This window comes from Daldinia decipiens (assembly GCF_022478715.1).
Source record: "Daldinia decipiens strain CBS 113046 unplaced genomic scaffold F4813scaffold_2, whole genome shotgun sequence".
NCBI lineage: Eukaryota > Fungi > Ascomycota > Sordariomycetes > Xylariales > Hypoxylaceae > Daldinia > Daldinia decipiens.
In genome coordinates, this window is record NW_026054545.1 from 1,240,495 (window position 1) to 1,267,170 (window position 26,676).

At 46.5% G+C, this 26,676-nt stretch overlaps 9 protein-coding genes across 9 annotated transcripts; 3 read left to right on the forward strand and 6 right to left on the reverse strand.

Moving 5' to 3' along the window:
* Positions 1-26: 26 nt before the first annotated feature.
* F4813DRAFT_385054 (ubiquitin-conjugating enzyme/RWD-like protein) lies at positions 27-1,088 on the reverse strand (the record flags this gene model as incomplete). The annotated part of the gene is made up of 7 exons (XM_049246191.1): positions 27-163; positions 233-414; positions 505-619; positions 680-766; positions 827-867; positions 976-983; positions 1,056-1,088. 7 exons carry the CDS (start codon positions 1,086-1,088, stop codon positions 27-29), a joined length of 603 nt encoding a protein of 200 aa, XP_049104308.1.
* A 1,134-nt stretch (positions 1,089-2,222) lies between these two features.
* F4813DRAFT_105594 (uncharacterized protein) lies at positions 2,223-3,436 on the reverse strand. Its single transcript, XM_049238438.1, has 2 exons — positions 2,486-3,436; positions 2,223-2,413 (listed from the first exon to the last, which is right to left on the reverse strand). The coding sequence occupies exons 1-2, from the start codon at positions 3,158-3,160 to the stop codon at positions 2,411-2,413; spliced, it is 678 nt and encodes a 225-aa protein (XP_049104309.1). The 5' UTR covers positions 3,161-3,436; the 3' UTR covers positions 2,223-2,410.
* On the reverse strand, positions 3,374-6,611 carry F4813DRAFT_105607 (glycoside hydrolase family 94 protein). The gene is made up of 3 exons (XM_049238439.1): positions 6,441-6,611; positions 6,199-6,349; positions 3,374-5,999 (listed from the first exon to the last, which is right to left on the reverse strand). Exon 3 carries the CDS (start codon positions 5,942-5,944, stop codon positions 3,587-3,589), a length of 2,358 nt encoding a protein of 785 aa, XP_049104310.1. The 5' UTR covers positions 5,945-5,999; positions 6,199-6,349; positions 6,441-6,611; the 3' UTR covers positions 3,374-3,586.
* Positions 6,612-9,038: 2,427 nt separating this feature from the next.
* On the reverse strand, positions 9,039-11,778 carry F4813DRAFT_344235 (carbohydrate-binding module family 43 protein). Its single transcript, XM_049241637.1, has 2 exons — positions 10,950-11,778; positions 9,039-10,867 (listed from the first exon to the last, which is right to left on the reverse strand). The coding sequence occupies exons 1-2, from the start codon at positions 11,090-11,092 to the stop codon at positions 9,364-9,366; spliced, it is 1,647 nt and encodes a 548-aa protein (XP_049104311.1). The 5' UTR covers positions 11,093-11,778; the 3' UTR covers positions 9,039-9,363.
* A 1,402-nt stretch (positions 11,779-13,180) lies between these two features.
* F4813DRAFT_344237 (Mss4-like protein) lies at positions 13,181-14,831 on the reverse strand. The gene is made up of 2 exons (XM_049241638.1): positions 14,042-14,831; positions 13,181-13,987 (listed from the first exon to the last, which is right to left on the reverse strand). Exons 1-2 carry the CDS (start codon positions 14,108-14,110, stop codon positions 13,652-13,654), a joined length of 405 nt encoding a protein of 134 aa, XP_049104312.1. The 5' UTR covers positions 14,111-14,831; the 3' UTR covers positions 13,181-13,651.
* A 1,136-nt stretch (positions 14,832-15,967) lies between these two features.
* F4813DRAFT_344242 (uncharacterized protein) lies at positions 15,968-17,674 on the forward strand. Its single transcript, XM_049241639.1, has one exon. It carries the CDS (start codon positions 16,199-16,201, stop codon positions 17,414-17,416), a length of 1,218 nt encoding a protein of 405 aa, XP_049104313.1. The 5' UTR covers positions 15,968-16,198; the 3' UTR covers positions 17,417-17,674.
* Positions 17,675-18,603: 929 nt separating this feature from the next.
* Positions 18,604-20,897, forward strand: F4813DRAFT_396977 (uncharacterized protein; the record flags this gene model as incomplete). Its single annotated transcript, XM_049247893.1, has 3 exons — positions 18,604-19,814; positions 19,879-20,347; positions 20,417-20,897. Exons 1-3 carry the CDS (start codon positions 19,286-19,288, stop codon positions 20,895-20,897), a joined length of 1,479 nt encoding a protein of 492 aa, XP_049104314.1. The 5' UTR covers positions 18,604-19,285.
* Positions 20,898-21,391: 494 nt separating this feature from the next.
* On the reverse strand, positions 21,392-23,356 carry F4813DRAFT_378613 (uncharacterized protein; the record flags this gene model as incomplete). The annotated part of the gene is made up of 2 exons (XM_049245355.1): positions 21,392-21,491; positions 21,564-23,356. The coding sequence occupies 2 exons, from the start codon at positions 23,354-23,356 to the stop codon at positions 21,392-21,394; spliced, it is 1,893 nt and encodes a 630-aa protein (XP_049104315.1).
* A 1,921-nt stretch (positions 23,357-25,277) lies between these two features.
* On the forward strand, positions 25,278-26,671 carry F4813DRAFT_105926 (uncharacterized protein). Its single transcript, XM_049238440.1, has 3 exons — positions 25,278-25,538; positions 25,591-25,808; positions 25,864-26,671. Exons 2-3 carry the CDS (start codon positions 25,694-25,696, stop codon positions 26,268-26,270), a joined length of 522 nt encoding a protein of 173 aa, XP_049104316.1. The 5' UTR covers positions 25,278-25,538; positions 25,591-25,693; the 3' UTR covers positions 26,271-26,671.
* Positions 26,672-26,676: the final 5 nt, after the last annotated feature.

The following is a 26,676-nucleotide window of genomic DNA, read 5'->3' on the forward strand; positions in this document are numbered from 1 at the left end:
ATAAGGGAATGGCATGAGACGATTGATTACACGTCATCCATCTGACCGGCGGGTTCGTCCTCTTCATCCCCAAAGCTTGCAACCGAGGACATATCGTCGTCGTCTTCGCTCTCGGCTCCGGCGTCATCTGCAGCGTCTTTACTGGCATATTTTTGGACATATTCTACTTTCTGTTAGCTGGTCCTACTCCCCCAATCTCTGCTCTAGAAAAGAGACGCAAGGACGGGCATACCCTTGACTTTAGCGTCGTAGCTTTTCGGCTCCCGCATCAGCAATGCAGCCGCTTCACCGTTCAAAGGATCGGCGGGGTTGGGATATCGGAGGAGTTGCGGGAGGAAGACTTCGAAGATGTTGATCATATCGAACATCGGCGACCAGGTTTGGTTGATGACATCCAAGCAAACCGAGCCGGACCTGTTCCATAATATTGCTTTCCTTAGTCCTGTCCTAGAACATAGCATTCCTCGTGCCGAAGGGTTCACATCCAAGACCCAAATCACTTACAGCTCATCTATGTTCGGGTGGAAGATCCGGTTCACGAAGCCAATACTAGGCGATTTGTACGGGTATTGGTCAGGCAGCTCGACGTGGACTTTCCAGGTTCCATTCTCGAATGGTGCTATGTAGGCATTTGGTTAGATATGGTTGGGTAACGAAATCTGACTTCCTCTTTACTAACTTTCGGCGGGTCCCTTGAATCGGACGTAGAATTCTTGCCTGTAAATATGTAAGGATTTGGAGGATAAAGGCGAGTACGATGAACTAGCTTACACTGCAACCGTGTGGTTAGCATCGTAACAAATAAGAAGCGAGAGGGGTCAAATACTATTGTCGTTGACCAGAGTGACCTCATAGTCGGACATAAGCCTGAGAGGATTTAGTTGGGGTATCAGGCTTCGTTAGCAAAGGCAATCATACATCCTACGAGATAGTTAGCAGAGGTTTCGAACACGAATTAACAAGAACATCGCATACTTCATGACCTTATTTAGAATTCCATGTTAGCAAGTAATGACTCGTGAAGCTGTATATACCCAACGTAGACGTAGACTTACATCCGTCTCGATTCGTCTGCGTGGGCTACTCATTTTGCTCTTGTTTCTGCCCTTTTATACTTGAGATATTCCCTTGAAGTGGTATTTCTTTTATTCTCTCTTAGGCGGTCCTAAGATCTGCTCGCTAGGTAATAGGGTTCTCTCTCGTACGTTGTCTTTTCGGATTTAGGTTGAAATATCCTGTTCGTTGCTCAAAGGAAATATTCTCCAAAGACAGAGTATCAGATATTTACTAGTCGTGGTAGGGGCGGCGTATGTGTTGGCTATTCTTGTTCCTTAGGTGGTGTTGAATGCGCTAGGGAAGGAGACGTTGGGAGGAGTCGATAGGTTGGTAAAAGGATGGAACGATTGAACGGGATAAGGTTGTTAGGTTCTTTGGATGTAAGAGGTAAGTACCTAAGATTAGATCGGATTGTACCGTGGTAATGGGTGCTGTAGTACCTAATGGCCTAATGGAACTTAACGGGTTTGTTCGGTGAAAGAGTAGAAAGCGGAGGAGGTCTCTTGCCTTTGAGTTTTGAATCCGAGTCAAGTCACGCACTGCTTGAGCATGGAGTAATGACGCGACATTGCCTAGATAGGCCTATTTTAGCGCTGTTCTTACTATTCTTACGCTGTAAAATCCCCCGCCAGCCCCGCTAAGGTCGTATGAGAATGGTTTTATCGATAGTGCTATCGTATTGTACGGGTACTAGATGCTAAGACACAGTGGAAATATCTGCTGACATGCTGTATTTAGCACATTGTAGGTTAGGTAGTTGCTGCTATCATAACTCTAATTGATATTTTAAATATTTCCTATCAGACATCACTTCGTTACTACATCACTTCGTTACTACATCACTTCGTTACTACATCACTTCGTTACTTCATCACTTGTTACATTACATCACTCCTTCTTCCATTCATCGTATCTACTTGCTTAGCCGTATGTAACCCTTCCCTACGCCAAACATGCGTCGCATGTCTACTTCCATAGTGAATATCGCTTGGGCATCAGTTTACTTGCGTCCGGCAGAACTTCTTGACTCATGATTCGTCTTCTCGACGATGAGGTTCCCCCTCCCGTTGCCCGCAACGTGTTCCCGTCACGCTGCATTAATAAATTGTCTTATACCAAGAGATCGGCTCTCTCAGGCCGGTAGTGCTGATAAGATTCCTTATATATATTAGGTATATAAGTCTGCACGACATGACCAGTCGTTGGGAACTTCTCCGGATTTCGCCAATGAGCCGCAAGCCACGATCCATCTCTGCAACATAGGTTAGGCGCCTATTAGGTATTCGCAATCCTTTACAGACCGGTTTGCGTGGGCTCTTTGTCTTTTATTATGGCATAGACCGATGGCCATGGCTCACTGCCGTTACATAGTCAGCTTGTCTCATTTCTCATTCAAAGCGGGAAATACTATAGACGAAATTTTAGGTACCTTTCCACTGGCCTGTTGAGCGTTTGGCGGTAATTTAAGACCGGGAAGATTTAACGGTGGCGGTGTCACACCTTCGATTCCACACGTAATCTCAATACTCCTCAAGAATCCACCAAAAGCCCTCTGCTCCGGAATAAATACGGCTAGGTTGGCAAACGTCAGACAGTTGGGCTCGTTGAACAAGCGTGCCTGGCATCCATCGTCCTTATTCGCGATGAAGACCCCACATTGTGCTACCCCAGGTACGTTATAACATTTCGGAGTTGAGTGTTGCGATCCAGGTTTCGGCAGCTGGATGTTCGTCATTACTGTGCCGCGACAGTCTTTCGGTCCAGGTGGCCCGGAGAATAACAATGCGGATATTGGAACCACGGGCTCAGTTGGCTGCGCTTGACTACCGGCTGTAGAGCCGTTAGGTGGATTCACATCTACTTGTGGAATACCTGAGATTTGCGGTACATCGGAGACTTGTGGGATGCTTGGTTCGACGACTTGTTCTATCATTGCATTCTCGGGTAGGTTGTCTGGATCGCTCGTTATCGTTGTCCCGTCCATTACGAGAGGGCGAATCGGTTGCTCGACTCGTATCCTTTGACCTAACGCAGATGTTGCCAGACATAATATCACGAGGTTAAGGAGCGTTATCGCGGGGCCTCGCCGTATGTCCATCGTCATTTTTTTCTGTTCGCTACGTTAATTGGCGAACAGAAGAAATTCTTGAGGATTTACTCATCTCGAGGCGGTCTTCAGCTTGAGACGTCGCCAAGATACGATGTGAGTTAGTGTGGACGTGCACCCTCTTGGCGTTTCAAGCTTCATCGATTTACTCCTTAGGAGAACAAGAGGATTTTGATGCATTGGATGATACAAATTCAAGACTGAAATTTCTCTATATGAATATGACGCCGTCTATTAACAGGATTTTATAAGCTGAAAACAAATTCAAAGAGAGTCTTTATCCAGCTGGCTCATCAACAAATTACTTATTTATACGTATTTTGCAGGCCTCTCCTTTTGTTTCCATTTTGGCCAGCCAGTCCAACATCATAGGTCCAACTAGCTATCAGCCGTATAATCAACAATCCTAAACAGCCTGGCACGTTATTTAGGTACCGCGACGGAGAGCTCATAGGTAGCACCCGACTGGATATTGGTGAAGCGCGCCTCCGGAAGGACTCGGCCCTCATGCTTTACCACTACCTCCTTTACATCTGCTGAACGTCGGATGTCAATAACGAATGTAGCGCCCCGGAATAGGCGTGTCACTTTGATGGCATCCCAGGAAGACGGTAACTGTGGCTGGATACGCAAACCCTTTGCATCTCCACGCAAACCACATAGTCCTTCGATAAAGCTTCGGTATACCCATGACACTGTCCCCGTGTTGAAGAGTTGGCTAGACCGTCCCGCAGTGCGGGGATATTGCTGGTACGCGCCTCGGTAATAATTAGGGATATACACGGGCAGTTGACCCCTCTGTATGTAGTCCTCTTCTGAAGGCCCAGGGATCATCTTCCTTAGAGCATCGTATGCTCGGTCGCTCTCCTTAATTGAATACAGGCTGTGGACGTAGAAGACGGCCGCATGGTTATAGACCGACCCGTTCTCAGCCGAACCGGGATACTTTTGCGTCACACGCCCTACATCTTCTCGCATGCCGCTATATGGAGGAGCGAACATCACGACGCCGTATGGCGTACCCATCTGCGAGTCTACTTGGGGCAACATCCGCGTGATCTGCTCGTTGCTAGCCGCCCCGCTCAAGATCGACCACGTCTGCGGATTCAACCAAATACGACCCTCCTTATCCGTCTTGACGCCGAAGATCACGTTATCGTCTGTGATTCCTCGCGCGAACCAGTCTCCATCCCACAGGTGTGCATTAGCCGCATCGTTGACCCCCTTGGCTTCTGCGCGATAGTGTGCTGCTAGATCGGCTTTGCCTTCGTGCTCACAAACGTCCGCCCACAACTTCAACGCAAATGCGGTAGCAACCGTCTGCCACCCGGATACGCCCTTACCCTTGTAACCCACCATGTTCAACGGGTCGCACCAATCACCTTGCGCAATATAGCTCAGCCCACGCGCGTCTCGGGCCGAGAGTAACCAATCCATAGCCCGACTAAAGCGCTCAAATACGGTATACGTATCGCCGTGCATTCCTTTTACTTGCTCCTTCAGAAGATCATAATCACCTGTCTCGGCGAGGTACGCTTCCAGGGTGACCGGCAACCAGATACAGTGGTCAGTGTGCGGGATCTGGTTAATGTACTTGAGCTCTGCGCCCTCCGCCAACAAGATACCGTCAGGCATGGCGCCATTTTTCTCCTGTTGTGCCACGGCGATCAGGAAAGCTCGACGTGCGACCTCAGGTTTGATATATGACATGCCCATGTTGTCCTGCAAGTAATTACGCGTCTGCGGATCTGTGGTCAGCCGGTTCACGTCGCCATGATAATAGCACTGCCGCGGTAGCCAATTATTGACAAAGTTGTCTACGTGCTTATCAGGGGTCTCAATTTGTAAGCACCCTTTTCCTTTGTTGATATACTCTGCATATTCCCGGGCTGTCCGTGCGAACCCTTCCTTGCTGAGGTACTTATCCCGTACCGAACGGATTTCGGTGTCATCGTACGCGGGTCCGAAGAGAAACCGGTACTCATGCTGTTCGTTTGTCTTGAGCTCCTCACGGTACTGTACCACAGCGACAGGCGTCTCGTAGCGAGCATCGCTACGACTGAGCTCTGGTTGTTCCAGCGATGAAGGTGCATGGAGGCCACCTTCACCCTCGAAGGCCTGTTGCATTGCCTCCCATGATACTGGAGAGGTCTCGCATAGAAAATATGACTTGTCCTTCAGATACTTGTTCTTGAAGTAGTCTGTTGCCTTCTGGTATGGCGTGATGCTGCTGCTCACCACGCCTCCGAGATCCGGTCGCCATTCAGCTTCTTGATTCATCCACGACATGTACCCAAATGGGAAATAGGGGTACACGCTAATTCTGCGCGGTCGTGAGGATAGGTTGGTCACTTTAACCGACCATAGCTCTACCACATCATGTGTTGGAATCACCAAAGTCATTTCAACGCGGATACCGAGATACTCAACGGTCCAGGAGATATCACTCTTGCCGACGGAAAATACGAACCGGTTGAGCGGAGCCCGCACCGGTTCATAGGGTGCCGAAAACAGCTGGCCAGTTTCCTCGTCCTTGACGTAGACAAAACGGCCCGGGTGGTGTGCGTAGTAGTTCTGCTCGGGTTGCATGAAGGTCTTGGCTTCGAGATTAGGTGCGTGCGCGTACTTGGAAGGTTCAGGCTGCATGAACTGTGCCGTCGCATAACCACGACAGGTAATCTGGATCATCATCTTTTGATTCCACAAGAAAGCGCCAGATTTCGGCAGAGCCGTCGGGCTCGCCAGCTCGTAGCGATCGCCGCCCTCTGTAGAGCGTAACATCGTGTTCTTTCACTTTCAGCCGCAAGTGTATTTCTTCGGATGTCTTCAATTAGGTCTTCCGCCACGTCAGGTCATTTGAGAATCCGGGGTTATGGTTTATAAAGGGGATATAAAGGGGACAAGACCACCAGACCGTGGACCATGGACACCGCTACGCCGGTACACGGGGCTTGGCGTATGACCTTGTTGCATGGAGCTCACTCGGGAGAATATACGGGTAAAATAAATATGCCGCTACGACGTGGGTGACGAACCAATACCTTGCTTGGTATAGCAATCAAGTGATCCACAAGAATCCTCTAAATCGGATAGAGCTTTCAAGGGCATCGTTCGATTGCCGCAGATCTACTTGTGCTCGTTCAATATTCTCGCAAAAGCTGCGAGGTAATACCGGCGGCATATTTCCTTGATGTACCGTTAGGTTGTACTATATATGCGAACTCCAAACTGCTGCTCATACGACGTAGCGATTCGTGGGGTTCTATGATATACTTACTAAGAGCGGAGCTGGGATCGGAGGTCCAAGTAGGCAAGCTCGCGGCGTCGTGGGGGAATCGCTCCGCTGCGGGAGACCAAGCCCGACGAGCCAGCTGCTTAAGCCAAATATAGACTGGTAAATTCACGGCATGGTAGGTTAGTCCCAACGAAGGATGATATATTACCTATTTCCTATTTCCCCATCGATTCTACTGAATTATAGAAACGACTTAAAAACACAGCATTAAATATGATTGGACTAACAGGCTAAATAAAAAGTAATCATAGTAATCATACCGATTACGTACCAATCCAACTCAACATTTTCTCTTACTCCTTTTAGAAGCGCGTCTAAGCGAATAGTTAATAACGCCGAGAAACTATCATCCGGAAACTCAGTGTGATGGCTTCTCTTCCTAATGCTACATTGTTATAGAGGCCATTCTATTAGTAAATTAGTCGGACCTCGAAGCCATATAATCCAGGTTTATATATTTCTTTTCTTAGCTTCTTATAATTCTATGAGCTATTAACGGTTAGTCGACTGAGGGCCTGTTCTATAAACTACCTACCTATGTAGTAAAGCCCCTATATTTCTAGGTAGCATTACGCACTGTCCTAATCTATTCCATCGGTAGGTGTTCATGCTTACCTCCTTTAAAGCCATCATAACAATAGTAGCTCTTCTCACTTTCCTCTCCATGACCTGTAGCACATTAGTGTCACTGCACCTCACCGGGGCGCCTACACTAGCATTACGGTCCTGTTCTAATAGCTCCATGAATAGACATTTGACGCTAAGCGTGCATAGAAGACCTATACAATAGATGAACGAACCTAGCCATTAAGGGGTACTTGTGGGAAAGCAGCTTCATGAACCTGGTTTGTGATGTGAGCAGCGCGGTTGATCAGGATTGGACGCGTAAGCAATACGTATCGAGGCACGAAAGCGATGCTTGACAGTCGATTCGGTCCCGGTCTATAGAAATAACTGGGGTAAGACGAAGCAGTCTATTGAAGTAGCGGATACGGTTGATATCGACAGCCTGAGGTATTGCGCAAGAAAAGGGGTTGCCCATTTAATTAAGCCCGAAAAAAAACGGTAGTAGTTAAATGATAGAATCTCTCCATGGCATCAATGATCGTATTGTAGAGCGGTTAACCGGTGTGGTCTTCGAAAGCTCATCAATACCCACCACCAGAGTCAACGCACGTTTGGTCAACGGCGAGCCATGTGTAATCGGGAGCAAGAACACCGCTCGAAAAACCTTGCTGGCCCAGTAGGAGGTTAGCAGAAACCTACCTTCTATTGAATTAAAGTCGGAAACGTCGTCAAAAGGAGACAATCTAGAGAATCTCGCGCTTTATAGTCTTTGATGCATCTCGTCGCTAGCTCAACTAGGTTTGAGCTACGTTGCGACGGAAGTATATACGCGAACTCGTCAGTAACCCAGAACGCGCAAAAGAGGCGAAAGGCCTATGAAAGTCAGGGGGGAGAAGAGAGCTCAGAGCAATCATCTCCTCCGAGCCGTCCCATCTACGCAATGTCCAAAAGAGCGCATTGGTCCCAGCCATATCCTTCCCGTCTCGTGTTCTATTAGTATGCAGACTATTCTCCCGTGTCCACTCTGAGCCGCGAGATGCAAAGCACCGAGCCATCCGCCGTCGTCATCCTCGCGTACCGACTCTAGGGACTCTTTAAGACGTGCTGCAGCGTCGGTATCTAGCGGCCTTCGTATGCCATCAAGTGGGTGGGGCTCTTGAAGCTCATTTTCGTGATTGTGGAGGGGACGAAAGATTCTCGTACGATCGACTATATCGGTTCCTATTATTCCGTCAGGGGTTATGTCTAGCTTTCGCAGAAACTGTGGCGGCGAAGAGGAGTTGGCATCAGGCGTAAGCCCCGTTAACCGTGCTCGATAAGAAGCCATCTATGACATTGTGATCCCAGAAGTTGGGATCGATATGAGTAGCATTGTTCGAACTGCCCTCGGCCTGAAGTGAAGGGCTGGTAGATGATAGGAGGCCAGGTAAAGTAATAGAATCGCCTTGTGGAACCACCTCTACGTTCACGGGGTGAGGTATGAAGCGATGACTGCAACTGAATTTGGTACTGGGGTCTAGTTTCATTTTCATCGGTAGCAACATAGCGTCCTTTCTCTCTCTTTTCTATAAAACACAAACGTTGGCAGGTCGAAGAGGCAAGTCAAGACAGACAACTTCTAATATAACTTACGACGAAACCTGCGTTGCGCTACTCGATTCTGAAGCCTACGACGCTCGACGGCATCGCTGGGAATTTGTATTTGTAGGTATGTTGATGTCTATGAAGAAATGATTCTGTAAACCGGAATTTAAAAGTTGGTTGCGAAATCAAGTGGGTACATAAGGTACCTAACTTAATGTAGGCTAGACAGGGATCCCTTTAGCTACCTAAGTACCTGGGTACCTACCTTGCAGAATCTAGAGTTCAAGTTACAGGTGCGTTTTGCGTAACAGTGGGCTGCAGAATCCATGCTACCTCTAACACTAGCTGCATACACTTAGGTACGTGAACATCTTATGGATGTACCTGCAGCCGATTATTTGATAGAAAAGAAGCAGCATCAAATTTGAATTGCAAGAGATATTGAGAGCGTATATTGACTTTCAAAACATTAGGTGCCTAGCTAACCTAGCTGTGCTATTTGTATCACTGAAAGCAATCGGAAAAGGGGGCACATATACAGACTTAACACAACCATATCTACAACTTCACAAAAGGAAGGGGTAAATAACTCCGTAATAAAACAAGTCGCATCAACTCTTAATAGAAAATGGGACACGATGCCCTCGTGCTCTCATTTGCAAGTTCAGAAATACGCCATCCTAGTACACGTCCAGACTCATTACTGTCCCTCGTCCTCTATGTGCCAGAACTTCCAACTTCTCGACTTACTACCTTACAGCATGAACATACCAACGCCTGAGATCAGCGCAGTGATCACGTAGGCAGCAAAGAAGGCCTTGCCATAATTAAAGAACGAGGGCGCCATCATGTTACCCGCAGCAGCACCTTTAGATGAACTGCTTGCAGCTGCGGTACCCTGCTGACCCGTCGGGCTAACCACAGAGCCTTCACCATTCTTACCAGCTGCTGAAATCAAAGCTGAGCAGCCTGAAGAGGTCTGGGGGCTTTGCGTCTTGCCTAATCCCCCGAAGTCGCAGGCGCTTGCCTTGTTGTCGCTGTTTATGTATAGCTGGTTGGCCACCCAAGCGAGTTGCTGCTTGGGAGAACATCCACCAAGAGCGCCGTAAGTGCCAGTCGTAGCGTTGTGGGCAATTCCTTTGCAGTAGTCCTGGTTCTCACCGCAGATATAGTCGAATACCTTCGCGTATGAATCCTGGTCATCAGAATCGATGTTGCATTGCAGGCCAGCAACCTCACACTCGCAAAGCTGAGGGTTAACCGCAGGGGGGAGAGGCGACGCAACAGCAGCCCATGTCGTACCACCAATACTAGGGCAGGCGGGGGCAGTGTTAGACGGCTTGTATGCGCTTGACTGTGTGAGAGACGGCGTGACCTTGGCCAGTTGAGACGAAAGCGAGGTGTATTCCGGGTATGGGCTAACGCTGTTGCCATCAATAGAGACCAAACCATAATGGTTTTCTGCTTCGAAATACTCATAGACGATACCTCCCGAGAAGACAGATGTCATGTTGCCATAGAGAACAGCAACCTCGGTAAAAGGCCTGTGGCCCTTCTCGACACCTTCGATACAGCCGTATTCAGCAAAGAAAGCAGGGACAGGATAGTCCTGGAAGAAGTCGACACGAGTACCATACGAAGAGGTCTCGTAGTTGCTGTTTCCACACCACGAGTAAACGTTATAGCCCCAGAAATCAATCGATGTAGAGACGCCATCTACAGGCTCACAGGCAAAGTAATGAGCCAGCTCATCTCTGCTAGGAACATCAGCCGTTGCATAGCCTACACCCAAAGAATCGCGGTAGTTCATCTGCTTGATATAGGCCTTTGTGTCTCGGACGGCGGCCTTGACGAAAGCAGCGGATGATGTCTGATTCTGCTTTTCCACGACTTCGTTGCCAGCAAAGAAGCCGATGACGTTCTTGTATTTACTTAGAGAATCGACAACAGCAGTGTACCGCTGGTAAAGACCGACATTCCATTCGGGGTTGTTACTGTCGATGGAAGTACCAGGCTCACCAAGATCGGCAATGACATAGATGCCATTGGAGGCCAGCTGCTCCATGCAATCATCGTGATCTTGGGTGGGATCGATAGCATAGACTCGGATCACATTGGTGAAGATCTTCTTCATGACAGGAATGTCGCGAGAACACTTCGAAGCGTCGGCCAACGGATCAGTATACTTGGTATTGGCAGCATTGTTAGCAGTACCGTTAGGATTGTAATCCTCCTGATAAGCAACGCCCTTGAGTAGGCTAGTCACGGACAATTAGCTTTGGGGCTCTGGGATTTGCCAAGACAACGGGTGATAAGATAGTTTGAGGTTAATAAACTTACAATTGAGTGCCGTTGTTAGAGTAGAAGAAGTGCTGGCCTACAGCCTTGATGGGTGCGATGTCATTGTAGCTCTGAGCTAATGCGCTGCCAGACAAGGCGCCAAGTCCCAAGGCGAGATATGAGACGGCCGAGGACGTCCACATCGTGGCGGCTGGTCTTCTGCGATCCTAAGCGAAAGATTCCAAGAACGACCAACCAATAGGAAATAAATTAGAACTTGGAATTCTGAAGTCAGAACTTTGCACGTCACCGCCGAGATAAACGAAGAATGAATAACGAAGGTGTATCGGTGATAATAACGAGTGAGTATTGTTGGCAATTGCGCGATGATAAAATAAAAATAAAAAGGCCAAGACAATGGAATGCGGGAGGTTTTAATTGAGAATAAGAAGAAAGCAGAAAAGCGGCGAACGTGCAGGCCAAATGAACCAAAGAAGAATCAGGTGGATGGTCAAACCAAATCAAGATCCTTCGGTCTGAACCAATGAATTTAGTTTCAAAATTTGGGGAACAAAACCTCTTTACCTTAGGTACATTGGTGTGAGAAAAGAGACGTAAGACTAGGAACAGGAATAGGAATAGGAAATTTGGCCGGAGTCAGTGAATCAGTGAACCGGCGCAAAGAATGTCCACTATTAACGAAAGGTACCTACCTACCTACCTGGTACTTACCTACGCATATACTTTAGGTAGGGTCCAATGATTGGTCAGTTAAAAGAGAACACGAAGAAGGAGGCTCTACATAGGTTAGGTAGTGTACTGGATTGCAGGTGCCATCGACTGCTTCAATTTCCTGTATCAGAAGGAAGCTGATGTGGCAGATGGTGGCTATGCAAACGTATGCGAGGCAACTAAAATTATAGTGACTCTATGAGGGGCTCGAAACGGTTAAGGATGGGGCGTGTATCTAAGAAAGGACCCCTCCAACATGATCCACAGTCACACAGGTGACGTTTATCCCGATCTAATTGGCTTGGCGATTCCGAGCTATCCGTCACTACGGGGTGGCTTATGCCAATCAATCGAACGTAAACGCGCTACGAAAAAGCTTAGCAAACTTGGCAGGCTGAAATTCCACCATATCTTTAAATGCTGGGAACCATCCGTAGATCAACAACCTACTCCGGATCCACCATGTTACGGAAGAAAATCGCTTGAAAAAAAGGAATGAAGAAATAAATAAAATAATGGACACTTTACATGCACTTTCTTCGAATAACTCACGGAACCGTACTATTCCCAAGGATTACTAAATACGCAATTCATTCACCAATCAAAATAAATTATCCCTGAATACGAGTCGACTCGAAGTACAGAAGTGGCATATATCGCAGCGATCAGTACCCCAGCTGGCAACTCACCGCAAAATTAAATCATCAAAACACAACACGATATCCATTCTTGCCGGATCCCTACTAGCTTTTCGTGTAGACTAACATTTATATCCAGCAGTTACGTGTCTACAATATGAAACTTCGTGTCTAGCCCCAAAGTTTCCAGATTATTTAAGACCCAAGTCCTCAAGATTGTTAATGAATTATCATCTGGGTATAAGCAGACCCATGAGCGGCAAAGCAGTGGCAGTGCCATGCCACTACCAAAAAAATCACTTACCGTTCCGCCACAAGTTAGCATTACGGCTGTCGGTTGACGACAACCGAACTTGAAATAACGTTACAAGTAGAATTAGTTAGTTCAAGAACACACATAAAACTGAGGTCTTGGTTAAATAGGGGGATCTAGATTCTTTCGGGAAGAAACATCTGTGGCCCGGACCCATGATGATACATCCGTTACATAAATTGACATTTCTCAAATGAAACAATAGTTCTGCGGTCTTATGTAATTATCACCCCCCTTAAGGATCAACCAACAGCAGTGTAGTTAGAAAAAGGGTAAGCGAATCAAAGAAGACAGGTCTTGTAATGAACGGCTATACACTATTAAGCAGGGTTACTTCGTATAGATCTATTAATATTGATGATATATCTCAGGCCTGAAGTGACACGTCCTCTCTGAATCCAATCTAAGGAAACTGGCAAATGAAAAAAGCAGACCAGACTCGACGTCTAGTCCCCACTTCGATCTCCAACCACTCTTGTCTGCGGTGGTACTGTTCGGAACCGAATCGTATCTATTCTCGAATAACATGGGTACAGATCTAGACATGGGAAGGTCTTAGGAATATGATGCGTGCCTGGCGGAGACAATTACACAATAGCGAGGTTTTTCAATGGACAATTATTACGACGAAACTCCACAGATGATTGAATACTACCCATATGATAAGTGATCCCTTTCCAAAGATATCCTGTTGAAGCAGCATACTGATACGCAACTGACAAGCCGGACGTATCTTACAACGTTAACTTGTCGAAGAGCTTTCCTTAGACTTGAGGGTCAAAAATGCTGCTACCTAGTACACGATCGGGCCGACGCATCGAATATCTTAGTTGCTTAGATTCCTGTTTGGTTGATATCCCAGGATAACTGAAGACGTCGGCTATCACTCGTTATGTCATGGAGCATATTCACAGATCAACCCTCCATACGGTTCGACAAGTCTTCCACATAGGCATAAACAAGTGTTTAGTCAGATTTATTTATTGGTTTAGTTAAGCCTAATATGCGTCTGCTCCCCCCTAAAGTGTACCTAGGGAGTATCGACAACGTAGTCGACATCTTCAACCTAACCACAACTCTCAAGTCTGAGTTGCGCCAGGAATCTCCTTAACCCAATTTGCCCGCCGATGTGAGAACAGCTCTACGGTTGGCTTGGCGTCGTTGTTAAAGAAGTTCGGGTCGTCTATGACACCAGCTTTGATGATTGGGTTAAAGTCGGAGATTTTCCCGATGCGCCACAGAGTTGATCCGCAGTCGCCGCAGAAGTGCGACGTTATCCCCCGGCCTGAGTCGCCAGGCGTGAAGTAAGTCTTGGGCGTCCCTGACAGAACCTTGAAGCCCGCGGCGGGCACGACGACGTTGGTGCTGAAAGCTGAGCCTGAGATTTTATGGCAGTCGAGACAGTGGCAGAGCATCTGAGTATACGTTAGAGATAACCGATAAAAATAGAACAATTCGGGAGGTCTCACCTTGTTTATAGGCTCGCCTTCGGTCGAGATGCGGATCTTGCCACAGAGACAGCCACCTTCTTGGGCCATGGTATACGTTCAGGTGTGATTTCGTTAGTGGAATATAACAAATATACGCAACTCTTCGATAATGTTGTTGTAGTAAGCGACCTTTATCCGAGGAATAATTAGTTAGGATACAAAAAGTGCCATCAAGGTATTCTGGCTTGATTTATATATAAATTTTCATTTCCTATTTTATGTTACAATTCCGCGGACATAATCCCTTCGACCTTCGGTTACAGCAACTTGATCTACAAGTTAGCATGCAGTAGGGCGTCAGCGTTGACAAATTAGCTGTAAACCTAGGATATCGAATTACTGATGGCGCCTAGCGTTTTGTATATCCCCCATACAAAATCCTTTAAACGGATAAAATACTAACCTACTAAGTAGCGGGCTATAGTTTCATTCTTCCGTCTCTTCAGGTGGAGAATCCCCGAAATAAGCTGTCTACCTCCTATGTAAGAATTTCACGCCCTGTTGTCATCAGTCGTCACCACGTCTTGGCTTCCAATACCCATTTGGAATCACGGAACTTAGTGATATACAGTAAGCTGCATCAAAGGCGCAAACTTGCAGTCCAGAATAAGTCTCAACTTTGGCAATTGCAAAATATTTAGGTAATCTATAGATACTTCATGACACTTTTTTGGCTGTTTGAAATACGCACTCTTTTCGCATCGATTGCGATCGGTCCCGAAGGCGGAAGCCCGTCGGGATCTGACCAAGTGGCGTCATCACGCTCAACAAAGTCATTATGACATCTACCTGAGTATTTTATTATATATTATTATATAAATCTTAACGCCATTGTTTAAAAATAACTTAACATACTTTCATTATTCCCGGGGCTATAGAAAGAGAGCATGCAGATGCGGGGTTAAGTAGACGCATAACCCCTTATTCTACTCCTATAGGTCTTAGATATGTAAGTCTATACAAGTCTATATAGAATAGCAAGCGAAAGGCTAGCATGTCTAAAAGTTCCTATCTAGGAGCATAAACCCCAAATCTCTAAAACACTTAAAATAAAGAGCTCCTAGTCGTATCAATTTTCTAATATCATAGATTAATAGTCATTCATGTATCAACAAAGTTACGTTATTAATTCTTGCTAGGGATACTTAGCATGAGGCCATCGCAAACCTGCCCCTTAATACGATCTTCCATAAGTACCTAAGGTACCTAACATATCTTTTCTTTCAAGGCTAGCTATTTGATGGACTCGCATTGATAGGGGCTGAGGTATATATATTTGCTTGAAAGAAGACGTTGCTCCAGTATTTATTTCATCTACGTAGCACGCAAGTAATATTGTGATAAGATATGTGCTCTTTGTATCACGCATAGTAAGCTAGACAAGGTCAGCATCTGGAATCTCTTATCATCCTGTCAGTCTTGAAACTTTTGTCTACAAATCTGCGAATCGCCGGTAGATTTGGCACATTCCTTCAAGTCCTAATCAGAAGTCTCCAAGGTCTCGCAGATGCGGTGTTTCCATGCGAATTTCCTCTGCTTAGAAAGGTTATGTGCGATGTGGTCGAACCCCCTCCAGGGTATGCTCCAGGGTATGCAATAAGTGAACGTTTCGCGAGAGCAGGTGTAGGATTTGGCTACGAAAAATATCCGTCGAGCGGTGCTATTATTTTACTAAGTGATATCTCTCCGCCGCCAAGCCCAAGCGAATCTATACCATTACCGTTACCTACCGAGGACAACAATTTATAGCAGAGTATACGAGGGAGTACAACATTGGAACAGATGAATATTTCAAGGATTATTATTTCTATGTCTTTTTTATTCATTAAGTGATGCTATATTACGTGGGTCTGTCTTTATTTTAGTTGCGACGGTCTCGAAGCTCTCACGCTTTGTGTTCTGTGGTGATGAGTATAGGATTGATAATGCTGAGGAATGATTCCTGACTTGGCGCACCGGGCTCGTCATGTTGGTAGGATCATCCCTTTTCCGCCCATTTACAATGCGACATCAAACCCCCCACCACCCTAAATATCAGGTTCTCAACTATGTTACATATTTATACATTCAAATTCGCATTCACAGTCACACACGAGAGATATTATCGCCTAAACATCCTCCAATCTGGTATCTGCCATGGAGTCGCTCCCGTTGGAGCTACTGGCGATGATATTAGTCGCAGTAAAATCATCCACTGGAATCTCGGATCTGCTCTGTTGCCTAAGAGTCTGCAAACGATGGCATGACGTAGGAATTTCGAAGTTATACCGGCATGTGGTTTTAGATTGCACAAGTATAACTCGTTTTAGAGAAACCTTCAATCTACGTGAAGCCGCCTGCGTCCGCTCGTTGACAGTGCGGGCTACCAGGCTACCTAGGGACGGCGTCTACCAGATAGATGAAGACCTGATATTGTTGACAAATGTTATAACAAAACTAGACAATCTATCGACTTTCTCGTTCTGCACTCCCCCGCCGGTGCGTTTTGATGTCTACCGCATCTGGCAAGCCCTTTTCAGCTTGATCGATGCACTCCCTCACAGCTGCGTCAATTTAGAACTTGATCTTATGGCATACCACCGGCATTTTCCAAGGACACAGCGTGTCAATTTCGTGCATATTTGCGACAGACTGCGCTGCATACTGCCTCGCATGCGTCATGTTCATCTCAAACTCCCCGTCATATGCCCTGATGTACTAAGCGATCTTTCGACAAACTCAGATAACTCGCCGACGCCCATTAAACTACCAGACTTACAAACACTCTTTATTCACTGTAAATATGCCTCGCGCATGATTATAACGTGTGGGTTGGGATCAGCGACGTCATGGATGTCGATGACCTCCATTCTGCAGAAACTTGCCGACTGCCCCGAAGCCTGCCCACCGTCTGCTAGCCTATTCGCCCTTGGTGGTACGAGATATACTCGGGGTAGTACTTTGCGTGACGCGTTTATACTCGCGGAACTTCGCTCCCGTACCAGCCAGGCTTTTCCTATTCTTGTGTTAAACTCTGGCGGGTGGCTTATGCGGATGGGTGATGGGAAAGGGTTTGTCTCTTCTTCAGGAGAACACCTCACCAAAGTAGTCGAAGAGGTTGCCTGGAAGACGCTCGTAGGTGGTGCTAGGCTACCCTCTGTCATTGCAGAGAATGAAGATGAGCCTGTCCAAGGGTTATTGCCGCCGATCTACGAGGAAAGCTACTGGAGGGCTATGAATCCAGAAAAGACGTGCCAGACCTGGGAGAATGAATCATTAACGGGAACTATAATGCTAGACGCAGAGGTCAGACAGGATCCTACAACTTATCTGGACTTAAATCACATCGTTGAGAAGACCATAGAAACAGCTTAACCTAGTCTATTGAAGACAAGATGAGAATTTTCTTCATCGCGATGACAAGTCCAAATAGTCATATACAGGTAGGTACCTAACTAGTTATACCAACACGAATTAAATTTATAGTTAGAGGGCACATTTGATAAAAGATCCACCCTACCCTATAATTATAATTCTCGAGTTAATCATTGTGTATAGTCTGCACAACGTTAAATTAAACCTTGAACCTAAGCCAGTATCTTAGCTTATTCCTGAATTAAATCACGATCTAGCTATACAGTCAAGAATGCTTCAATTATAAGCTTAGGTATATAATCAGCATGTGTTCAATAGGTTAAGTCTTCTTAATGCTTGATGCGTTCATACTGCGATAACGCCGTGCCGAATGACGGGAACCGCATACTAGGGTCTTGGCAGGCGTTCACCTTCCTGCATGTAGCCAACCAATAACGGTGACTTCTCGGGGATTCACCATCTTGAATAAACTCCGAATGTTCTCCGGCGCGTAACTAGGGATGAAGTCGTATGTTTTACCTATCCACATGCAAGTTTAAAATGCAAAAAAAAAGTAAAGGGACCGATAACAACGAGAGGGGGGACGAGTTTTATAATATTATAGTTACTTCTTTCTAGGGGCTGAAGACTTATGTTTAACACTATTAAGATCTCTAAACTGTATGGAGCTTATAACACTTGGGTATATACATGTTGATATTATATATTATATTAGCTATACCGATCCACGTGCTAGTATTGTTCCTAGCGGATGACTCCTTATATTCTCATTGATAAATTGGGTTTTAGGGAACTAACTAGGTTAGTTACTAGTAATAAAGTACTATAGTTTTTATAGGCACTGCATCTCATTATTAGGGTCATGTGATAAATTCCATAGGGTTCTATAAGCTATGATATGCGTAGGAGGTAGTTAATATTCTACCATTCGTCGAAATCACTGAGATCGTGTTTAGGATTTTGAAACACAATTCTCAATAAATCGCGAATAGCTTCCGATTAAGCCTAGCCAGGTTCCTCTAGCACATGTTATAAGACGCCACAGAGTAAGTGGCATCTAAGCTAATTCTACCATTGAATTCGTCATGATACCATTTTTGGCCTTGTACGCAGAGCGGGTGAAATTCGAGATGCGCCACCAGGTTCTCTTCCGTAATGGATCGTGAAATGGCTTGGATTGTACACACCTTATATACTTCTTATTGGCGAGCTTTAACTTCTATCGATCTTCATAGCCGCCATTTACTTTTAGATCGTTGTTAGTCAGATATCGTGAAGTTGTGAATAATTACATCTGATGTGATATTGCACGTTACACGCAGATCTACCCACTCGGCAAAAAGAGACAGGCCTATAATAGCCCGGAATATTTGTTCGGTAGTATCTAGAACAAGTAGTATGCGGGGTGATCCGCGTTTATTAAAAGTGTGGTACGCAGGCTTGACGGGGCAGGCAAGCGATGCCCAGGTATTTTATACGCTTGGAGATCGGTGTTCTATACGCTAGTATTATCAGCGACCACTCACATCACAAGTGTTATCATCCAAACGCTAGCGCTACGAGCTCCAATCTTGTCCAGCTACGATGGTATGCTCATATGATCCGGCATGCTTATCATCACATCCGAGATAGGGACTCCGCTGTCGGTCTATATGCCAAAGATACCTACCTACCTTAGGTACCTTTCATATGTTTGCCTCACCACCTCTTACCTCGTCTCGGTGATGGATGATTATATTAATAAAGAGGGACCCCGCGAGAAGTGGTAGATGGAATAATATAATCCTGAAGACATGCCGAGATCTCTTAACTGCATTGGTCCTATTTAGTACCTGTGGCACTCGATATTATACTTGATCATTATTCAAGATGGCACTATCCGTTGCCATTTGGTTGGCGTCAGGAGTTGTCATATCCTTACTTACCTTTCTTGCCTTGAACAAATCCCAGAAGGAAGTGGTTCTCAGGAGATTAGGTCTCTCAAGGCGCAATGCATCCCGCCCGAGTACGCCGTTACTCGAGAAGCAGCCGCTCTCGAAGCCGTCCTCATCAACTTTAGATCTTTATGCAACTTTGCCCCCTTCCCAAAGGGGTCAACTTAGCACTATAGCGGAAAAGATGTCCCCTGATCAAAAGGAGGCGCTAGGCAATCTTTCGTTCGACATGGACACATTCGCGCGCTCGCTACTAGGCTTTGAAGAGGACTACCGGACTGCTGATGACTCGAAGTATTGCTTCAGCGGCTTCTCTGTACGCGAGCTCAAGGCACTAGGAGACTTTCCCGACTATTCAGTTATCTCGGAGGTCCCTATGCCCCAACCATACCCAGAATTTGATATCGACCGCGCTAAACCGCGGCCATATCGGCCATTCAGGTGGGCATATCATCAAACCATGTGTGAGTACCTACTTGTAACTGGCATCATTAAGCTTGGGAAATAGGGGCTAATAATTGACAATAGCCTTGACTAAGCTCGAGACCGACTGGTGGATCGAGCTGGAATCAACGTACAAGACCCGGATTGCACAGCGCAAAGAACTCTACGCGACACACGGCAAGAGCGTGCTAAATTGGCTCCCCGGCTCAGAGCTTGCATGCAAAGAGCTGATGGAGATGGTGTTACAATTCATATGCGCACGGTATCCGCAGTACTTCATCTTGTCGCCGGACAAGTCGCAGTTGGAGAACAAGATCCTAGGCACGGTTTCTATCATCAAGGAAAAGCATCCCTTGCTCATCCTGTTAGATAACGTCCCGGAAGACTTTAACATCATGCTGCGGGATCCGGAGACTGGGTACTACCACCTCCGCGCTGGTATGACATGTTCGTCCCTGGGTTGGAATTTAGGAACCAAGATGGGGCTTAGGCTCGATGATATACACACGCCAATCCCAGATTACAAGGAGAAGATGCAGTTTAGTATGGATCGGTTAGTAGCGTCTCTTTCTAGCACGACATGTATTTCCTTGTTTTGAGTGCAATGCTAAATTTGCCTCAGTTATTTTTCCAAGATGCCCGCCAGCAAGCCTATCCAGCGCGGGTCCTGGGGTCTCGAGGTAGACCAGCCGCTCTACATGCCGCCGGGAGACCCGCACGAGAGCTACCGGGACGCCCAAGACCCGAACGTATCGCGATCGCGTATCCACCTGCGCGTAGACTGGCAGACGTTACGGCGGCTCCCGCTATCAGCCGGAGTCGTGTTTAACTTCAAAGCGCTGTTCACGCCCATAGAAGAAATGCGAGACGAACCGTACGTGCCGAGCCTTTTATTAAAAGTCCTCAAGGAGGGCAAGGAGAATCTTATGAAGTACAAGAATACCTGGCACACCGAGCACGTGGTGATTCCGACCCTGGAAGAATTCGAGAAAGAGCAGATCGAAAAAGGTATTGTCGAGAAGGATTGGGAGCCCAGGACTCTTGATGATAGCCCCTGGTTTCCCGGGTGGCAGGAGAAGTGGCATGCGCAACAAGGGTTCTAAGAGGAAAGGGGGAACTGGTTTACCGAAAATATCAAAAGATGGCACCAAAGTATTGTACACTACTTTATTGGTCGATACCTAGGTACCTAGGTTAGGTTAGTTACCTGTCATCAGATGCTCGTAGAAGAGGAACAGATAAGATCGCATAAATTGACTTTTTATTCTGTAGTTATGAATAATATTCATGTTGAAGCGAGTCCCCTCAACCACCATGCCAGTTGTATACCCAGGTAACTTACAGTTGAATATATCCAAGTATGTCTTAATACAGCGAAGTTTACGTCCAATACGATATACATTTACCAGTCCACCACTAGCAAGGTAATGTTGTTGATACACTAGAAGTTGAGTTCGTATATCACTTATGATCCGTGAATCATACGTCCTGGTTATCCGAAGTTTATATAAGGAGAGGTTGGACCTTATCGAGACACCGAGCAGCTTTTAACATTTTTTTCTTGAATTGTTGAGGCTTCACGCCATTTCCTTTCTTCTTATGTCATGTAGTACTTCGGCCCTTCGCCACCTTGGGGCACGGCCCAATTAATGTCCTGGTGAGGCGCCTTGATATCGCATGTCTTGCAGTGAATACAGCTGCGGTAAATATTAGCACAAATATTCTCAGTAAATAATGAGCAATAAACAAGGGCAGCCCGAGGCACTTACTTCTGGGCGTTAATCTGGAATCTCACGCCCAGTGGCTTCGAGTCATCTTCGACATATTCGTAGACACCAGCAGGACAGAAGCGATTCTCCAAGCCTTTATAAGTGGGCCACGTCTCCTGAGTATGAGCATCCCAGTCCTTAACTTGGAGATGGACAGGCTGGTCTTCCTCATGGTTCGTCCCTGTCCGCGAGACACTCGTTAGAATGTCAAATGAAATCTTTCCATCTGGCTTAGGGTATTCAATCTTCGGATACGAATCCGCATCCTTAGTGGCGCCGTAATCGGTATGCCTATGCTTCAGGGTCCAAGGAACGCGACCCTTGAGAACGAAAGCCTCTATGCCAGAGTATAGAACACCACCGACGGTGCCCAAGGGGGTTTGAAACGAGGGTCGCATGTTTCGAACTTCCTTCAACTCCTTCCAGACGCTAGATTTCCGGAGAGAATCTTCGTAGTGGTATAAGAAAACAGACTCCTCGCTCCCTTCTGCCAATGCGTTCCAAGCTGCATCTGCAGCTAACATGCCAGTTCTCATGGCGTTGTGGGTGCCTTTGACTTGAGGCACATTGACGAAGCCAGCAGAGTCGCCAATCAAGGCACCTCCGGGAAATGCGACCTTAGGAATTGATTGATACCCACCCTCGCTAAGAGCTCTCGCGCCATAGGAGATGCACTTTCCACCCTCTAAGACAGATCTATATAGAGGGTGCTGCTTCATCTTTTGGAATTCACCATACGGCGATAGCCAGGGATTCTTGTAATCTAAGGCAACAACAAGTCCAATACTGACCAAGTTATCCCCAAAGTGATACATCCACCCGCCGCCGTACGTATCCAGAGATAGGGGATAACCCATAGAATGGGTAATCTCGCCTTTGTGGAACTTTTCTGGTTGTATCTCCCAGACCTCCTTTACTCCTAAACCATAAGTTTGGTGTTGGCTATCCCTTCTCAGATCGAACTTCTTGATAACTTGCTTAGTTAAACTTCCGTGGCATCCTTCTGCAAATAGAGTAACTCGGGCATGGAACTCCATGCCTCTTTCGAAGCTATCTTTCGGTTTTCCATCACGCCCTATGCCCAGGTCATTTGTCGCAACACCAAGAACCGAGCCATCGGGCTTGTAAAGTACCTCGGATGCAGCGAACCCGGGGTAAACCTCGACGCCAATTTCCTCTGCCCTGTCTCCGAGCCACTTTGTAAATTGATTTAAACTGACGATGTAATTACCGTGGTTGTGCATCTGCGGCGGGGCTGGTAAAGGGATTGCGCTGGTCTTAGTTAAGAATCTCATCTTGTCTCCTGTCGCGGGCGTCGCATGTTCAAATCGACTTTCATTCGCCTCATCGAGCCAGTCGGGAAATAAATCCTTAACCGCAACCGGGTTTATTACAGCTCCGGACAAGATGTGCGCACCAATTTCACCAGCCTTTTCTAGCAATAATACCCTGAAGTCTTCATTTCCATTCTCATTAGCGAGTTGCTTTAGACGTATCGCAGCACTCAACCCAGCAGGACCTCCACCAACAATACAGACATCAACCTCGTCACTCTCCCGCTCGATGGCTTTAGGGTCGAAGTCATCCTCGGCGCTTGCGAGATATCTCGGACGAGTAGTGCTAAATGCGCGAGGGGTCGATCGAGCAATGGGGGGATATGTCGCAGCAGTATATCGTAATTGGGGTGTAGTTATAGAGGAATGTAAGGCCCTGGGCACTCTCCTGGGAGCTTTCGACCGAATTGACGCGGCGCCCCGCCGTGTAAGAACGTGGAGCGGCAACGAAGCAGACATGGTAAAACTTCTTTGTTGCAACATCTCTCCGTCCCTGTCAGTCGGTTTCGTTTAGAAGATAAACGGGCCTTCTCGTCGTCAGGGAAAGGTTTTTACTTGCTACCGAGTTCGTGACGCCATTAGGCCGTCAGGGTATAGATGTTAATACTACGGACTTATTAATAGTTCGACTTGAAGGTTGAATCCTCTCTAAGTATTCTGACCTACATGTATGTAGAAATATAGAAAGTAACAATGGCTATGATGACATCAAAGCCACATGTATAAAGTTTACAGTTTCTATTAAAACCATACAGCTTTGCGGAGGTCGACCGAGCTACCGAGGTTTGCGCTGGTCATTCATTGGACAAGATGATTAAAGATGCGCAAAACTTTTGATGAAGCCCGGTATAAGCCGCTCTAGGCCGCGTTCGGAGAGTCATGTAAGCCAATCATCTGCTCGTGATTAGGTATTTCGTCTATCTTGTGGCAGGAGTGGCTTGAAAGCCATGCGGGGGCTTGCAGCTAGAGGTATTGTACCTATTGTATTGTATTGTACAATACATTAAAGACACCTTCTACTGCTCGGAATAACTAGGCACCTACCTCCTAAACTCATACATATTTCCACTCGTCCACAACTCCCGAGGTCAAATACATACCTAGCATCTTATGGTTATAAACTTGAGGAATCATCGTATGTTTACATGCTTCGCATGCTATTCGCAATAAATAAATTCCGGTGGCGTTGCAAATATTCGAGAACGCGAGCGCGTATAGTTGCCATTCACTTAAGTACCTTGTCATCATAAAACAAGGCGTTAATACATCCTCGCGAAAGATCCCCATGATCGTTCTCGAGGCTCGGGAATCTTACCGGTTTGGTCGTTCCAGCACCATGTCAAGCCGACTATTTTCACATCGTGATTTACCTTGGCATGATCTTTATGCGAAGCTATTCTCGTATGAGAAGGGTTAAATGAAGATCTACGTTTACACATATGGACTGCCGGATCCTAGTGATCGGCAGTAATATTAGGCCATGATATTAGACCATGTCGATACTATTATGTATCAACACCAAGCACTTTTATGCGGCAACGAGGTTAACTCGTTATTCTCAAAAGCATCATTAATGAGAACAGAACAGGTTGTAAGCGCCTAAGCTACACCGAAGCTGTTCAAGCTTCTAATACGTTTCGCATATGTCCGCACTTTGAGGTTTGAAAGACACAGCCACTGTTCTTTCTAGGTTCTGAGGCTCTGAAATCTGAACCACGACCTAATTGCCGTTCTGGGTCGTTCCTGGACTAGTAATTCTTTCGAGAAACTCCTGGCTGCAACCGGAAGTCTTATTTCCTTAGATGATGAGCTGTCAACCCTGCATGATGATTGGGACATTGGACATTTACAAACATACGAAATGCATACCTATACCGACTGACTATCAGAAATCAAGAATCCATGTGCACTTCCTAGCAGCCCTAGTCAATACCCCTGGCGTGTGCCTGTCTGAGGCTCGTTTGATCTGCCCGGTGCGACGTTTGGGCGCTGCTGGTGCAGAGAAAAGTCGATAACCTCAAAGCAGCCAAAATATCCCCACGCATTCTTGGCATCTCAAGTTTCAACTCCAATGATTCCCAAGGATCTCCTAATTGATCTCCCCAGTGCCGCTCCAAATCTGGAGACCCAGATCTGCAACTTTTTCAACATCGCTCGTATGATCTACAATAGGGACTCAAAAGGTCATCTTATTCTACTTCGCCCCATGTTTTGAGTGGGATGGATTGTCTTCTTGACGTTTGGCCTCGGTGGGTCTACAATCCCGTCAACCCAATCGGAGCTTCGTTTACATGCCTTGTTCCCTGTGTTTCCTAAGAGCTTTTTGATATTGATAATATAACGTGTTAACGTAGTTACATAGAGATAACTATTAGGTTATGTCATGTCTACAAGCATCATTTGTGACTATGGGGTTAGTTACCAGTTGGTTAGAATGTAACCGTCTATCACAGACCTTGCTATGCCACGTTAATCAGGGATAGGATAGTTAAGCTCATCCAAGCCTCGACGGACTCCAATTGTCCATAAAATGCTCGCCTCCCCGTGCTGTTCAGTCCGGTCGTATTTTTGTTTCTTCACACATCCACATCAGCCCCAACCGACAACCTTTCCTTTCTAGGTCGATTCTTGTTCTTAAGAGGTGAGTTAAGTTGAATATCCAACATGGCCAAGTCTAAGCTAACTGTATGAAGCTGTGCTCATACCTTCTTTACGCTGTATTATTTCGTCACTCGACAACTTTATTTCAACCTTCTCTATTTTCTGTAAAGTGTCTGGATATACACTCTTTTCAACATGAAGAACTTCGGTGCTATTTTAATGGCCTTGGCCACAGCCGCCTCTTTCGTTGCTGCCTTACCAACTGAGCAACCCCAGGGAGCTCTCCAAGCCCGCGCCCCTAGGGAATTCGGTATGTAGCGTTCTAGTCATCTTGGCAACAACAATGCTAATATATACGTACGCAGCTCTGGATGTCAGATTCCCCAAGAAGAAGCATAACGGTGCTGCTAAGAATGGAACTGCTGCCGCCGTCGAGGCTGGCGCCGTCAACAATGGAACTGGCAATGCCGCAGACGATGCCAACCAAGGCAAGAAGGGCAAGGGCAAGGGTAACGACAACGCCCAAGGTGCACAGGACGGCGCTGCTGCGGATGCCGCTGCAGGTGCAGACGCTAGCGCAGGCCAGCAAAGCGGTAACCAGCTCACCGACTTGCTCGGAAGCCTTCTCGGCGCCGCCAGTGGTGGTGCTGCTAGTGCGAACCCTCTCGCAGGTCTCCTTGGTGGTGACGCTGCCGCCGGTGGTGCTGCTTCCGGCCAGAACGGTCTAGATAGTCTTTTACAAGGTCTCTTAGGAAAGCTAGGAGCTAAATAAGAGCTTTCCTACTCTTAGAATGAGGGTATCTTGTAAATATAGGCTATAGATGGGGTTATCAGGGCTTTCCGGGATTGTTACGGCTAATGACGGATACAACGGTCGAGGATCTTCTAGCAAGTCTAGACATGTCGATCAGGTGTACTATTATCACCACAGGAATCTGACGTTTTGTGTCAGGGGTTGATTTGGGGTTTTTCGAACTGTGCCTTTTGAAAGAAGTTAGCAACAAGAACACCAATAGAAAGTTGTGGATGTGGGAAACAATTCTCGTCGGGCTTGGGAGCCTGTTCCAGTATCATTTGTGAATGTGTTCTGCTGCTAGTTATTGTTTTGTTCGAGTTGAGAGCAAGCGCCTAGTTCCTTGGTAGGTTATCTTTCTAGGAAGTATGAGGTCTCGACACTC